The following is a 12,499-nucleotide window of genomic DNA, read 5'->3' as shown; positions in this document are numbered from 1 at the left end:
TGAAAGTAACACTGTTACGGGCAAGTAGTGAAATTTTATTACTATTATTTCATTAATAAGAGGAAAGTATTAATAGCGGGAGTAATGAATTTGTCTCATTTTCCAAATTTATTTCATTGTAATTTTAGGATATGTCATAAAAAATATATTAATGATAAATTTATGGGTTATGCAACTTTAATTAATTTTATTTAATTAATTTTTTTTAATGGTAAGTAGAGGTAGCCCGGGCGAAGCCGGACACCAATACTAGTATATTATATAAAAGTAACAACCGGCTACCCCATCGTATGCCATGTGTCACAGGCTCACAGCTCATTTAATCACCCCATCGTTGAATTTACTTCGTTCGTAGGCCTTAGATTGATCGCTTTAACTCACAACATAAATTAGTAATTCGGTAAATTTTTATCAAAACAACTATCCCTTAAAATAACAGCTTCGCAATCTCTTAAATCGAAATGTAAAACATGGAATTAGGATGATAACTAATGCTAGCAATCTAAAATAGTCTAATCGATAAGTTACTCGTAATGCTATTATTGCTTCCCCCTAATGCCCATCAATACTTGACCGTAGTTGATCTGTAGGTCTTCCAATATTGGTTTTTAATAACGTGAGAAATTTGACAAAATAAAGGGGTAACATGTATGAGAAATTTCCACATAATTTAGTCATTACATATGCAACTTAATTACGTGTAGTAACAATTTATTATCGTTAAATGGATGAAAAAAATACTATTTTTTCCGTTTCATTTGTTTCTTTGCGTATTGCTTTTTAGTCCGTTCCATTTGATTCTTTACATTTCTTTATATAGATATCACTTTGCCCATTAAATGACTATCCTATCCTTCTATAATTTATGAGGTCCACACACAACAATATATCAAAATAAATATTACATAGCTCATTTGCTTCCACTTTCTTAACCTTAGTGTTTTTTGTAAATAACCTCCTTATATGTACCATTTTTTTGTAAATAACTCCCTTATATGTCTACTTTTATTAATAACCACCTTAAATTTTTCTTAATCTAAAAACTTAACACCTAAATTGGATTACGTTAACGGTTTTTATAAAACCCGATCTACGCCACGACATTACGACTTTAACTTACCTAAACTACCCAAACTACCCTTAATTATTTCACTCACCAATACACACTTGTTAAAACCCCAAATGACCTCCTCTGAATCTCTACCTTTAAGCGAAAAAGAAACGTAAAGAAATAATAGCTAGTCTTACTTGTGACCTCTCACAAAAAGAGGAGAGGGGATAAGGTGGGGCACTCCCATGTGCTTCCCACTCACCTCTCACGGGTCATTTGTGAGAGGAAACGATATCCGTCACAAGTTTGTGACAGATATCGCCGTCACAAATGAAATTTTGTGAAGAAAAAAATGAAACGGAGGAAGTATTATAGAATGATCAAGTGAGGGGATAATTATAAGTGTCAGGATGGCCGAGTGGTCTAAGGCGCCAGACTCAAGTTCTGGTCCTCTAACGAGGGCGTGGGTTCAAATCCCACTTCTGACATTTTCTGTTTTTTCCCTTAATTATTTTACAGTATATTTAACTATGTGTAACAAAAACGAATATTTACATTACATCAGATTGAAACTGGGGATATTCATTCCTTCGTTCGTTCGTTCATCCATCCATTACTTCCACCTCTGTTTAATTTTTTTGATTTGTAAAAAAAATGGGGGAAAGTGGAAGAGATGCAAGACGACGTCGTATTCTACAAGGTGGACAAGATCGTCTAGCCCTAATCACCGGTCGTAAACCTAATAATGATCCCGGTTCTTCTCCACCCTTTGATCCCTCCCCTCTTCCTTCTGGTATTCTTTTTTTTTTTTCTTTCCTATTTCATTCTTCCATTCTTATTTGATTCAATTAATTTCAATTCCCAAAAGTTGTTAATTATGTTTTCGCCCTTGTTGGAATAATTTTTCGCATTAATTGAGGATTAAAATAGCCGAGTTAAATGGGTATTTGATTTAAAGCCTATCAAGTAGTTGAGCTTAGTCATGTTCGACGTTGTTAATCTATGATGCCTCACTGCGAAAGAGGCGATTTCGAGGAGTTTATTAATTTCCATTTTGAAGGAAGCAGGTAGCTTGAATAGAAGAAGACAAAATGATACCAAAAAGTCCAATGGGTACATAATACATTGTTTCATCTTTTATGGGATCTTGGTAATTCGAAAACTACGATAAACTGCATCATATGATTGATTGCGACGAAGTTAATGTTTTTATGACCTTCAGCTTTTATTTTCAAGGAAGCATGTAGCTTCAACTAGTTGCTTTCTCTTGTGGCTAGCGTTGACAATCTCTATTGTGAAAGGATTAGGTTTTCGGGGGATTTTAGGATTTTGCCTTTAATATTCTTTGTGACGATGCTGAGACCAATATGTTTTGCAATATACCCCTAAGCCTTTGATTCTTGCCCAAGCTTTGCAATTTACCTTTTGTGTGGATACAATAAGAGTAGTGGAGGGGGATGGAGGGGAAGGAAAGGGAGATAAGAGTAGGGGTGGGGGAATGGAGCAAGGGAGTTTTCCCTTCAAATCCCTCCACACCCCTATTTGCTAACCATATACGGAGATTCCTACTCCTCCCTTTCCCTTCAAATCCTGTCATCCAAATAGATAGTCAAAGATTGTCCAATAACAGTTTTGGTTTAGCATTCTTTGGATGCCTATGTAAGTTCTACAACGTAGAGTAATTTAGAAGAAACTTGGAGAAGTTCTTAAAAACAATGATAGATACTTTCTTGGAAAATGTTTGAACATTTTGGTATCTCATTTTTAATTGTTGAACTACTTTCTTTCTTGGAAAATGTTTGAACATTTTGGTATCTCATTTTTAATTGTTGAACTACTTTCAGTTTATTTCGAGTTTAGACGCGTTTCGAATGTTTATGGACAATAATTTTTTCGTTTTCGAAAAACAAGTATTCTTACATTCTTCATAAGGATATCATGAATTTTAGGTCTGTCACTGCCAAATTCTATATATGATAAGTTTGATTTCTGAAGTATTTATGATTATCAGATTATGAAGGCTCGTTAAGCTTATATCATGTTACCTTGCTCTCCACTTTTAATTGGAAAATTTGTAATATTATTGCAACTCTGATCTATGGTACCACGTTGACATTGATACTACAACGGCAAAACCGTTGTCCCAGAATGATTGGGTAACGACTTGTTTGATATTACAGGACAAAAGAACAGACATAAATGACAGGCAAGAAAAATGGGTAAGGGTGGAGGTTACAGTTTCATTTGGCTGGCCTCTAGTGTCCAATTTTAGGCGTATTGGTTACCTATATTGCTCGACGAGGATCAAATGTATAATCAAAAGCCCAGTTTTAGTCTTCTTGTGCTAGCAATATTTCTGTAAGCTATTGGTTTGTCATAACTCATAACTTGTGTCTGTTAAGTTTATCTGGTCTTTTTCGACGAGGGGGCGGGTGGTGGTGGTCGTGGATAGAGTTAAGCTTTCTGACGTTTCAATTTTGAGCTTTTGGCTGTTATTTAAACCAGCCACAAAAGGTATAGCCATCTTTTGTCTATCTGGTCTATAGTAACAAATGTTAAGGAACTCACTATCGGGCAATTGGCACTATTATATAGGTTGAATCGATGTTTTCATATCCGACCTAAGCTTTGACTCATATCTCACTTGATTTGATATTGCTTGAGTCGAACCTGTACTCCACTCGAAGTAGAACTAATCAATACCATTATGAAATGAAATAGAAAGAACCAATTGAAAATAAGGCATACTCGAATGACCCTATCCGAAATAAACCAATCAAAACCCAATCTGATTAAACTGTTTGCGCAATGTTGTGGTCTGTTCCAGGTTGAAGTCTGTTGCTGATGCTTAGAATTCTGTCTTTTGTTATTGCAGTTTCTCAAATCGAGGAAGACACTTCCTCATACATTACCCCAACCAGGGATCATCTTCCTGCTAGACTTGGTCAGGATGATGCATTAGATGGCCGAAGTAACGAACAATCATTTATGAGAAAATCCGGGGCAACAAGTGAGCCTATGAGAGCCTTCATATCTCAAGATAGAGGCGAACGAGATCCTCCTTCAGTGGCACAAAAGGTAATTCTAACTGCTACAGATGTCATACTACGAATCGCCCAACAAATTCCCATTAGTAATGTGACATCAAAGCAAGTAAGTGCTGCTGTATTGATTACAGAGCATGACCGGTTTTTGTGTGCTGTAGCTATGGCAATCTTGGTTGTCTTGTCATATGCTGGATTTCCTATAGTTGGGAGCAGGATATTTAGGTGGATCATATTATTTCGGCCGCTTTTCCTGGTTCTAATAACCAATATAACATTGATTGTTCGGAGACTTCTTCCGGATAATCAGAAGAATTTGTCAAGAGGCGATAAAGATAATAACAGTTCTCTTTTGGGTGATGGGTATGCTTGGGCTGAAGATGCTGGTAGGGCATTAGAGCTGGGTTTGATGTTGCAGAATGTCGGCGGTGCGCTGTTCTTGGATTGCAGTGTGTACGTTACCATTGTCATCTTTGGCCTCTCACTGTTCGGTTGAAACTTAAGCATGAAGTTATCCTAGGGTCAAAGGATCAAATTTGCTCAGCTGCTGTACTAGTTTTTATTCTGTCAATTCTGATGTATGAACTTTACTTTAAGATTATACACCAGAGCTTGTTTTTGTGAGGTTTACTTTGTAAAGATTTGTGATCTCTTTGACTTTTGTATTAATGAGTAAATTATGATGGCAGAATCTACGCTCTGATAAGAAATGGATCTTGAATGACGAGTCAAGTAATTATATTAAGCTACCTGTACCCTTTCTTTTTTGTAAACGAGAGCTCTAAGTTTTTTGCTGGGAAGAGTAATTCGTGTTAGTAAAGTCTGGTTTGTTTAAAGTTGGCTGCCACAAACTTATCGCAAATGTCGTCCTCCTTTGTATCGTTATGGTCTTGATCTACTGGTAGAGACTGGATCTCGTGTATCATATTGTCGGCGAAAATGAACTGTCACGCTTTTACTCGGGTTGAATCTGGTAGAGAGATATAGGTATTCCCAGGCAGGTGGTGTGCTGGTGTGGGTTCCCTTCTTAAAAACCAATTTGGGATTTACTAACCACCACAACGTCTGAACTTGAGCGTTTTCACTCCCTCAACTTCTGCTAATCGTGTAACTTTCGTACTCGTCCGCGACAAATTTCAGTCTTTTTACCAAGTGGAACAAATTATATTGAGCTCGATCTTGGTTCGCAATGAACCAATCCTTAAGCTTATTAAGAAGAGAACAGTTGAAGATAGCAAAGCTTTTGAGAAATTGTTCAAAGAATTTGCTGTTAGAACAAGGGATGCAGGTTCATGCATCTGCAATTAAGCTTGGGTTTTTCGATGACATGATAATATGCAATGACCTTATTGGTATGTATGGAAAATGCCAAAGAATGGACAGTGCATATAAGGTGTTCGACATAATGCTCGAAAGAAATGTAGTAACTTGGACTGCTCTCATTTGTGGGTGTTTACACCAGGGCGATGCTGAAAGAGCATTGTCTCTTTTTCATGAGATGGGATTTTCTGATGTTAGACCAAATGAATACACCTTCTCTGCTTGTTTTAAAGCATCTGGGCTTCTGGGTATTCCTGAAAACGGTATGCAACTTCATAGCTTATGTCTGAAAGACGGATTTGATAAATTTTCAGTAGTAGGTAATTCTCTTATTGATATGTATGTAAAGTGTGGGGCGATTTCAAGAGCAGCTCAATTGTTTGATGAGATGAATTTAAGGGATCGAGTAGCTTGGAATACTATCATAGCAGGTTACAGCTCCCATGGTGACGGGAAGGTTTCAATATACTTGTTCTCAGAAATGCAGAAACAAAGAGTGATGCCTGATGAATTTACTTTGACTTCAGTTCTCAAAGCTTGTGCCACTATCAAGGCTATTGCCAGCGGTACTCAAATACATGCTGCCTTGATCACTAGAGGGTTTTTGATATCAGCGCATGTACCTCTTATAGGAGCACTAATTGACTTGTATGTAAAATGTGGGTACTTACCTGAGGCGCGTAAGCTATTTGATCACATGGAAGACCGGAGTTTAGTGTCGTGGGCATCTTTAGTTTTAGGTTATGCACAGGGAGGTGATTTGTTAGAGAGTATGAGCTTGTTGAGAGAACTTAGAGTGAGTGGTATACAAGTAGATTCATTCACTCTTTCTGGATTGATTGGTGTCTTTGCTGATTTTGCATTTGCAGAACATGGAAGGCAGCTTCATGCTTACGCCATCAAAATCCCGACTGGTTTAGAAGTAGAAGTAGGCAACTCTATTGCCGATTTGTATCTCAAATGTGGATTAATGGAAGAAGCAGAGAGAACTTTTCAAGAAATGCCAGTGAAAAACAGGATTTCTTACACTGTCATGATTACTGGTTATGGGAAACATGGTTTAGGAAAAAAAGCTGTGAAACTTTTCATTAAAATGACAGCAGAAAACATCAGACCCGAAGGGATAACTTATTTGGCTATCTTATCAGCGTGCAGCCATTCGGGTTTGATTGAGGAATGTGAGGAATACTTCTCAAAATTGTGCAGCAACCGCTGGATTAATCCACAGGTAGAACATTATTCTTGCATGGTTGATCTCCTAGGTCGAGCTGGGCGACTAAAAGAAGCGAAGAGCCTCATCGATAGCATGCCAATGAAACCTAACATGGGTGTATGGCAGACATTGCTGAGTGCCTGTAGAGTTCATGGAGACTTGGACCTCGGAAAAGAAATAGGAAATATCATCTTGGAACTGGACGGAGATAACCCAGTTAATTATGTTATTATGTCACAAATTTATGCAAATGCCGGCTACTGGAAGGAGTGTCAACAGCTGAGAGAGGCCGTAAAGAGGAAGGGATTAAAGAAAGAGGCAGGTCAAAGCTGGGTCGAGATCGACAAAAAGGTCCATTACTTCTATGGTGGGGATGATACTCATCCTCTTATTGGGAATATCCATGAAACTTTGATCGAGATGGAGAAAAGGTTGAAAGAAGAGTTGGGGTACACCCACGAGGTCAGGTTTGCATTTCACGATGTCGAAGAAGAATCGAAGGAGGAAAATTTGAGAGTTCATAGTGAGAAGTTGGCTATTGGTCTGGCATTGCTGTCTGAAGGGAAGGGAAATGAGAGGAAAGTGATACGGGTTTTCAAGAACTTGAGGGTTTGTGGAGATTGCCATGAGTTCATCAAGGGTTTATCGAAGGTTTTAGGGAGAGTGTTTTTGGTGCGAGATGCAAACAGATTTCACAAGTTCCAGGATGGTGTTTGTTCTTGTGGAGATTATTGGTGATGCAAGTAAATTTGATGCTCCTATAAGGTGCAATCTCTGTTACTTTTACGGTACAGGGGGCATACTGCTCTATTAACTCATTATACAAGACATGTAGAAATACACCAGTAAAACTGTGCAAGTGTAACCGCTTATTCCTCCATAAACTGAGTTACTGAGCCGTTGAGAGATGGAGACACTTGGGTAATGGTGTTATTGACTCATAATATGTCAACTGGTAGGCCTGATTATTTGCAAAGAAGACTGAGATTTAACCTATTTGCAGTTTAATTGTTTTCTTCCATGATTTAAACCTTAAAAGAGGTCCATTTTACTGAATACAAACTCACATGTATGGAAACCATCCTTGATGTCGGAAGATTGATCGTGGGACACTATAGTGGTGCTCGGTTCATGATGACATAAATTTGGTCATTAATCTGGGCTCAAAATGTCAGAACTTTGGTCACGAGTCTAACAAGTCATGCTCTCTACAATGTCGAAACATTTGTTGTAATTCTGTGTTCCTACTTCCTTAAGTATACTTATCGAGTCTCGTGCTTTGTGCCATCACTCTATGGTGGTCTTGTTGTTTATTGTTCTTCTCATGATCATATGATAAGTCGAAATTTTATGTTTTGCGTGTATGTTGCATTGTTATCTTGTAATATGGATGTGAGGACACCCGTGTCACTCATTACTGACTCTCGCATTCATGTTTATGAATGAATGACAACGACGAAGCTAGAGTAAAATTATGACCTGGGCCGATTTTCACTTCGTCCCATGTCTATTCTCATTTACATAGATTTTATATCATTGTTTTAGCATCTTCGATATTTTTTTTTGAAACATACAAATTAATAATTATTTTTATGTAACTATTAAATAATACATAGACTTCATCGATGAAATAAATCCAAACATAAATGATAATAAACCTATTTTAAGACGGTTCCCATTGATGCATTTGAAGTCGAGGAAGTCACGTTAGGTCCAACAAATGAACACGAGCTGGTTACTACTAGTTCTCGAGTGTTAGCTTATGTGGGCTCGCATTTTCAAGTCCAAGGAGTCGGGGTTCTAATTATCGATGTTCCTTGAGCTGCTTATTGGCGTGTGGAAAAGCTGTTGGTTAAGATCTAGTATTTATTTGCTTATTCTAGCTTTAAGATATTTTCTTATTTCCCTATTTTCTTATTATCTTTCTTTTTTTTTTGTCAAGAATAAGTTCTTTTAAGATCAGCTATTGTAACCTAGAGTGTGGCCTATATAAGGCATAGGTGTGTGCTGCGTATTTCCTCATTAAACGTTGGAAGTATAATTCCAGAAAATCGATCAAGCTTTTGATCACAAACCCTTTGATTTGAGACCGTACTTCAGATCAACCCGCGACTGTAACTTGGGCTTCGAGTTCCTTCGTTATTAGGCGCGAATTCAGGTCGAATCTCAAAGCTAAATATCCCACGTGTTACTGTTCACCGTGTTACTATTCATCCGTCACTATTCACAGTGTTACTGTTCATCGTGTTCTTGCATCGTTTCTGTTCGTTTCGTATGGTCGCTAGTTCGTGTTATTTCGATCCTATTGCTGTTGTTAATTCCACAACATAAACCCTTGTTATTTTGCTACTGCAATCATCGTTGAAATCTCGTTGTTTATTGATGTTTGTCACACTGAAACTAACGAATCCAGGTTGGTTGTACTTGTTTATTCCGTCTTTGGTTGTTGCTGGAATTCAAGTCTAAAATCTTTGCTTACAATTTATCAATTGCTTCCGCGTTTTATATCATTTGTGGTAACCAGAGCAAGGTTCTTATCCGATGACAATGGCCTTAGATGAGGATTCTGTTAACAGTGTGCGCGAGGCCTTGAGGCACATCCCCGAGGCTAACCCTAGATGGCAGTCAAGGCGTGAAATTGCAAAGCCTGTTGACGAGTTAAAGTAACAGAGCTGCCAGAATTTGATGGTAGTACAGATCCGGAGGTGTACCTTGAATGGGAACGTAACATAAACAGGATGTTCGAATTCAAGGATGTTCCGGATGAGAAGCGCTGCAAGTTCGCTATTCTGAAATTGGTGAAGAATGCTTGTTGTTTAAAAATCTAAGGTCCAAATGAGCAAGGGAAGGCAAGGAGAAGCTGAAAGCTTGGGATGCCCTAAAACTAAAGCTCAGAAAGAGGTATGTTCCGAGAAGCCATAAAATCGCTCTATATAGGAAAATTGCTGAGTTGAGTCAAGGTAGTTTGTCTATTGCCGATTACATTGTTGAATTCAAGAAACTCGCCTTGATGAGTGAGATAAATGAATTGGAGGAACAAAAGATGGCGAGATTTTTTAGGGGCTGAATAAGAACATAACTTTTACGATGGATTTAGAGAATTATGATTCGTTTGATATGCTTTGTCAATTATGTTTGAAAATTGAAAGACAAAACAAGGCGAGCCGTACTAGCACTAGTTACACCTTTAAGAGGGCTACGTGGTGCAAACCCGATGAAGATAGGTTTGGCGGTTCTGTGTCTACAGTAGTCACGGCTGCCCCCACACCTAAACCGCTCATTCATGACAAACCTGAATCGAGTAACAAAGAAAAAGACCTGACCAAGGTTCGTTGTTTCAAATGTTAAGGGTTTGGTCACTTCCGAAGTGATTGCCCTAATAAAAGGAATATTACACTACGGGAAGCCATGGATTTGCGTGATGAGCTATAGTATGATTTGGCTGTTGAGGAGGAGGGATTGTTTGTGTTGAACAAAGAGGAGGAGACCAGGGATGAGGAGTTGTCATATGAAGCACCTATGTATGATACCTTGGTCTTACGACGAATGTTTCACTCTAAAGTTGAACCGTTGGTAGTAGAACAACGTGGCCAGATATTTCACACAAAATGTCAGGTGGGTGATAAGTGGTGTAGCGGGATTGTCGATGGTGGGAGCTGCACCAACGTGGCTGCTACGGAGCTAGTTGATAAGCTTGCTCTTATGACCACACCGTATTCAAAGCCCTATACTTTGCATTGGCTTGATGACGGAAGCAAGGTAAAGGTTTTGAAACAGGCCCGAGTGAGTTTTGCAATGGGTCCTTATAAGGACGAGGTTTAATGCGATGTTATACCTATGGATGCGTGCCATTTGCTAATGGGACGTCCTTGGCAATTTGTAGTGAGTAGTCTTCTTTATAAGGTTAATGTGGGATTAGGGGAGTAATTATGGGATAGATCCATGCTTAATGAGTTCACATGAATGATTATTTGTTGTGGTTTCAAATTTGGCACATGTTATGTTTGATGAAATGTTTGATTGACAACCTAGCATGATTCTCTACCTTTTCAACAAGCCTCGTAAGACGTAAACAAACTCAAGGATTGTTAGACCATGCATGATATTGAATAGGGAGACCCAAGTCGGCCTATCTAGGAGCCGTAAGAGATAAACCAACTCGACTCCAGAGACCCAAATCGACCTAGGAACCGTAAGATCTAAACCAACTCGGTTCTAACCCAACACTAACCCTCTTTGTGACTCATTTATGTGATCTACCATGATTTCCCCTATGATCCCATGACACGCTAGTGCCTTTTATGATTTGTTTACACCTTTATTTTATTGCTTGTTTTTACCTTTGTTGCTATTTATTACTTTTCATTAGTTTAGATTTCAAACCCAATTTAATCGTGACAACCTTAGCACAACTACTACTTGATCGAATGATTTGAATACCCCCGTCCTTTGGGTTCGACATCTACTTGCTTGCTATTCTAAGTTAGTTAAGATATAAATATTGTTTGATGGTGGACAACAACTCGCTCATCGTCAGTCATACTCGGTCGTGTACAACCCACTCGACCGAGTAACCAAAGTCCAAAAAGGCGTAGTATTATACCGAAAGAGTTGGAGGAGTTGAAGAGACAGTTGAACGAGTTGCTGGATAAAGGGTACATCAGGCCTAGTGTGTCACCGTGGGGTGCACCAGATTTATTTGTGAAGAAGAAAGATGGGAGCTTGAAGTTATGTATCGATTACAAAGAACTGAATCATGTTACAGTTAAGAACAATTACCCATTACCAAGGATTGATGATCTATTTGACCACCTAAGTGGAGCTGGGGTGCTCTCGAAGATCGATCTGAGATCGAGATATCACCAGATGAGAATTAGAGACGACGACGTTTCTAAGACAGTATTCCGATCGAGGTATGGTCATTATGAGTTCGTGGTGATGCCATTCAGGTTGACTAACGCACCAGCTGTATTTATGGATCTTATGAACCGAATCTTTAGTCCGTTTTTAAACAGGTTTGTGGTGGTATTCATTGACGACATTTTAGTCTACTTTAAGACTAAGAAGGAGCACGAGGAGCATTTGAGGCTGGTGTTGCAAACCTTGTCAGATGATTAGCTGTATGTCAAGCTATCTAAATGAGTTCTGGTTGTTGAAGGTGGCTTTATGGGCCATGTGATTTCTAAAGAGGGGGTGGCAGTGGATACGAGTAAAATTGAAGCGGTGTCAAACCAGGAAGCACAAAAAAAAGTGGCTGAAATTCAGAGTCTCTTGGGTTTAGCCGGGTATTATAGGCGGTTCGTAAATGATTTTTCCAAGATAGCACGACCTGTGACAGCACTTATGAGGAAAGAGAACAGGTTTCGTTGGGACGCGAGTTCTGAAACATCGTTCCAAACCTTAAAGGAGCGTTTGACTACAACTCATATTCTAGCTTTTCCTGAAGGGAGTGAGAATTTTGAGGTTTATACTATTGCTTATAAGAATAGTTTGGATTGTGTCTCAATGCATAATGGGAAAGTTATTACATATGCGTCGAGGCAGCTGAAACCGTATGAGGAGAATTATCCTTCTCACGATCTAGAGTTGGGTGTGGTTGTATTTGCTTTGAAGATTTAGAGGCACTGTCTATATGGGGAGACCTTCAAGGTGTTTTCAGATCATAAGAGTTTAAAATACATCTACACTCAAAAGGAATTGAACACGCGGCAAAGAAGATGTATGAAGTTGATAGGTTACTATGATATGGAGATTATCTAGCACGAGGAAAAGGATATTATGGTAGCTGATACGCTGAGCAAGAAGAGTGTACATTCTTTATGCACGACTTTATCACCGATGATATTGAAAGATGAAGTGGAAAAGACGGGG

The 12,499-nt window shown here is 38.7% G+C and overlaps 3 protein-coding genes and 1 non-coding gene across 4 annotated transcripts; all 4 read left to right on the top strand.

Moving 5' to 3' along the window:
• Positions 1-1,455: 1,455 nt before the first annotated feature.
• TRNAL-CAA (transfer RNA leucine (anticodon CAA)) lies at positions 1,456-1,539 on the top strand. Its single transcript has one exon. It is a non-coding gene; the product is annotated as a tRNA-Leu (tRNA).
• Positions 1,503-4,805, top strand: LOC141605545 (uncharacterized). The gene is made up of 2 exons (XM_074424365.1): positions 1,503-1,844; positions 3,927-4,805. The coding sequence occupies exons 1-2, from the start codon at positions 1,706-1,708 to the stop codon at positions 4,589-4,591; spliced, it is 804 nt and encodes a 267-aa protein (XP_074280466.1). The 5' UTR covers positions 1,503-1,705; the 3' UTR covers positions 4,592-4,805.
• A 355-nt stretch (positions 4,806-5,160) lies between these two features.
• Positions 5,161-7,526, top strand: LOC141605544 (putative pentatricopeptide repeat-containing protein At3g15130). The gene has a single exon (XM_074424364.1). It carries the CDS (start codon positions 5,285-5,287, stop codon positions 7,364-7,366), a length of 2,082 nt encoding a protein of 693 aa, XP_074280465.1. The 5' UTR covers positions 5,161-5,284; the 3' UTR covers positions 7,367-7,526.
• Positions 7,527-11,794: 4,268 nt separating this feature from the next.
• LOC141607503 (putative mitochondrial protein AtMg00860) lies at positions 11,795-12,247 on the top strand. The gene has a single exon (XM_074426858.1). The coding sequence runs from the start codon at positions 11,795-11,797 to the stop codon at positions 12,245-12,247; it is 453 nt and encodes a 150-aa protein (XP_074282959.1).
• Positions 12,248-12,499: the final 252 nt, after the last annotated feature.

Source organism: Silene latifolia, chromosome 10, assembly GCF_048544455.1.
Source record: "Silene latifolia isolate original U9 population chromosome 10, ASM4854445v1, whole genome shotgun sequence".
Lineage (NCBI taxonomy): Eukaryota > Viridiplantae > Streptophyta > Magnoliopsida > Caryophyllales > Caryophyllaceae > Silene > Silene latifolia.
This window is presented reverse-complemented; position numbering and strand designations above follow the sequence as displayed.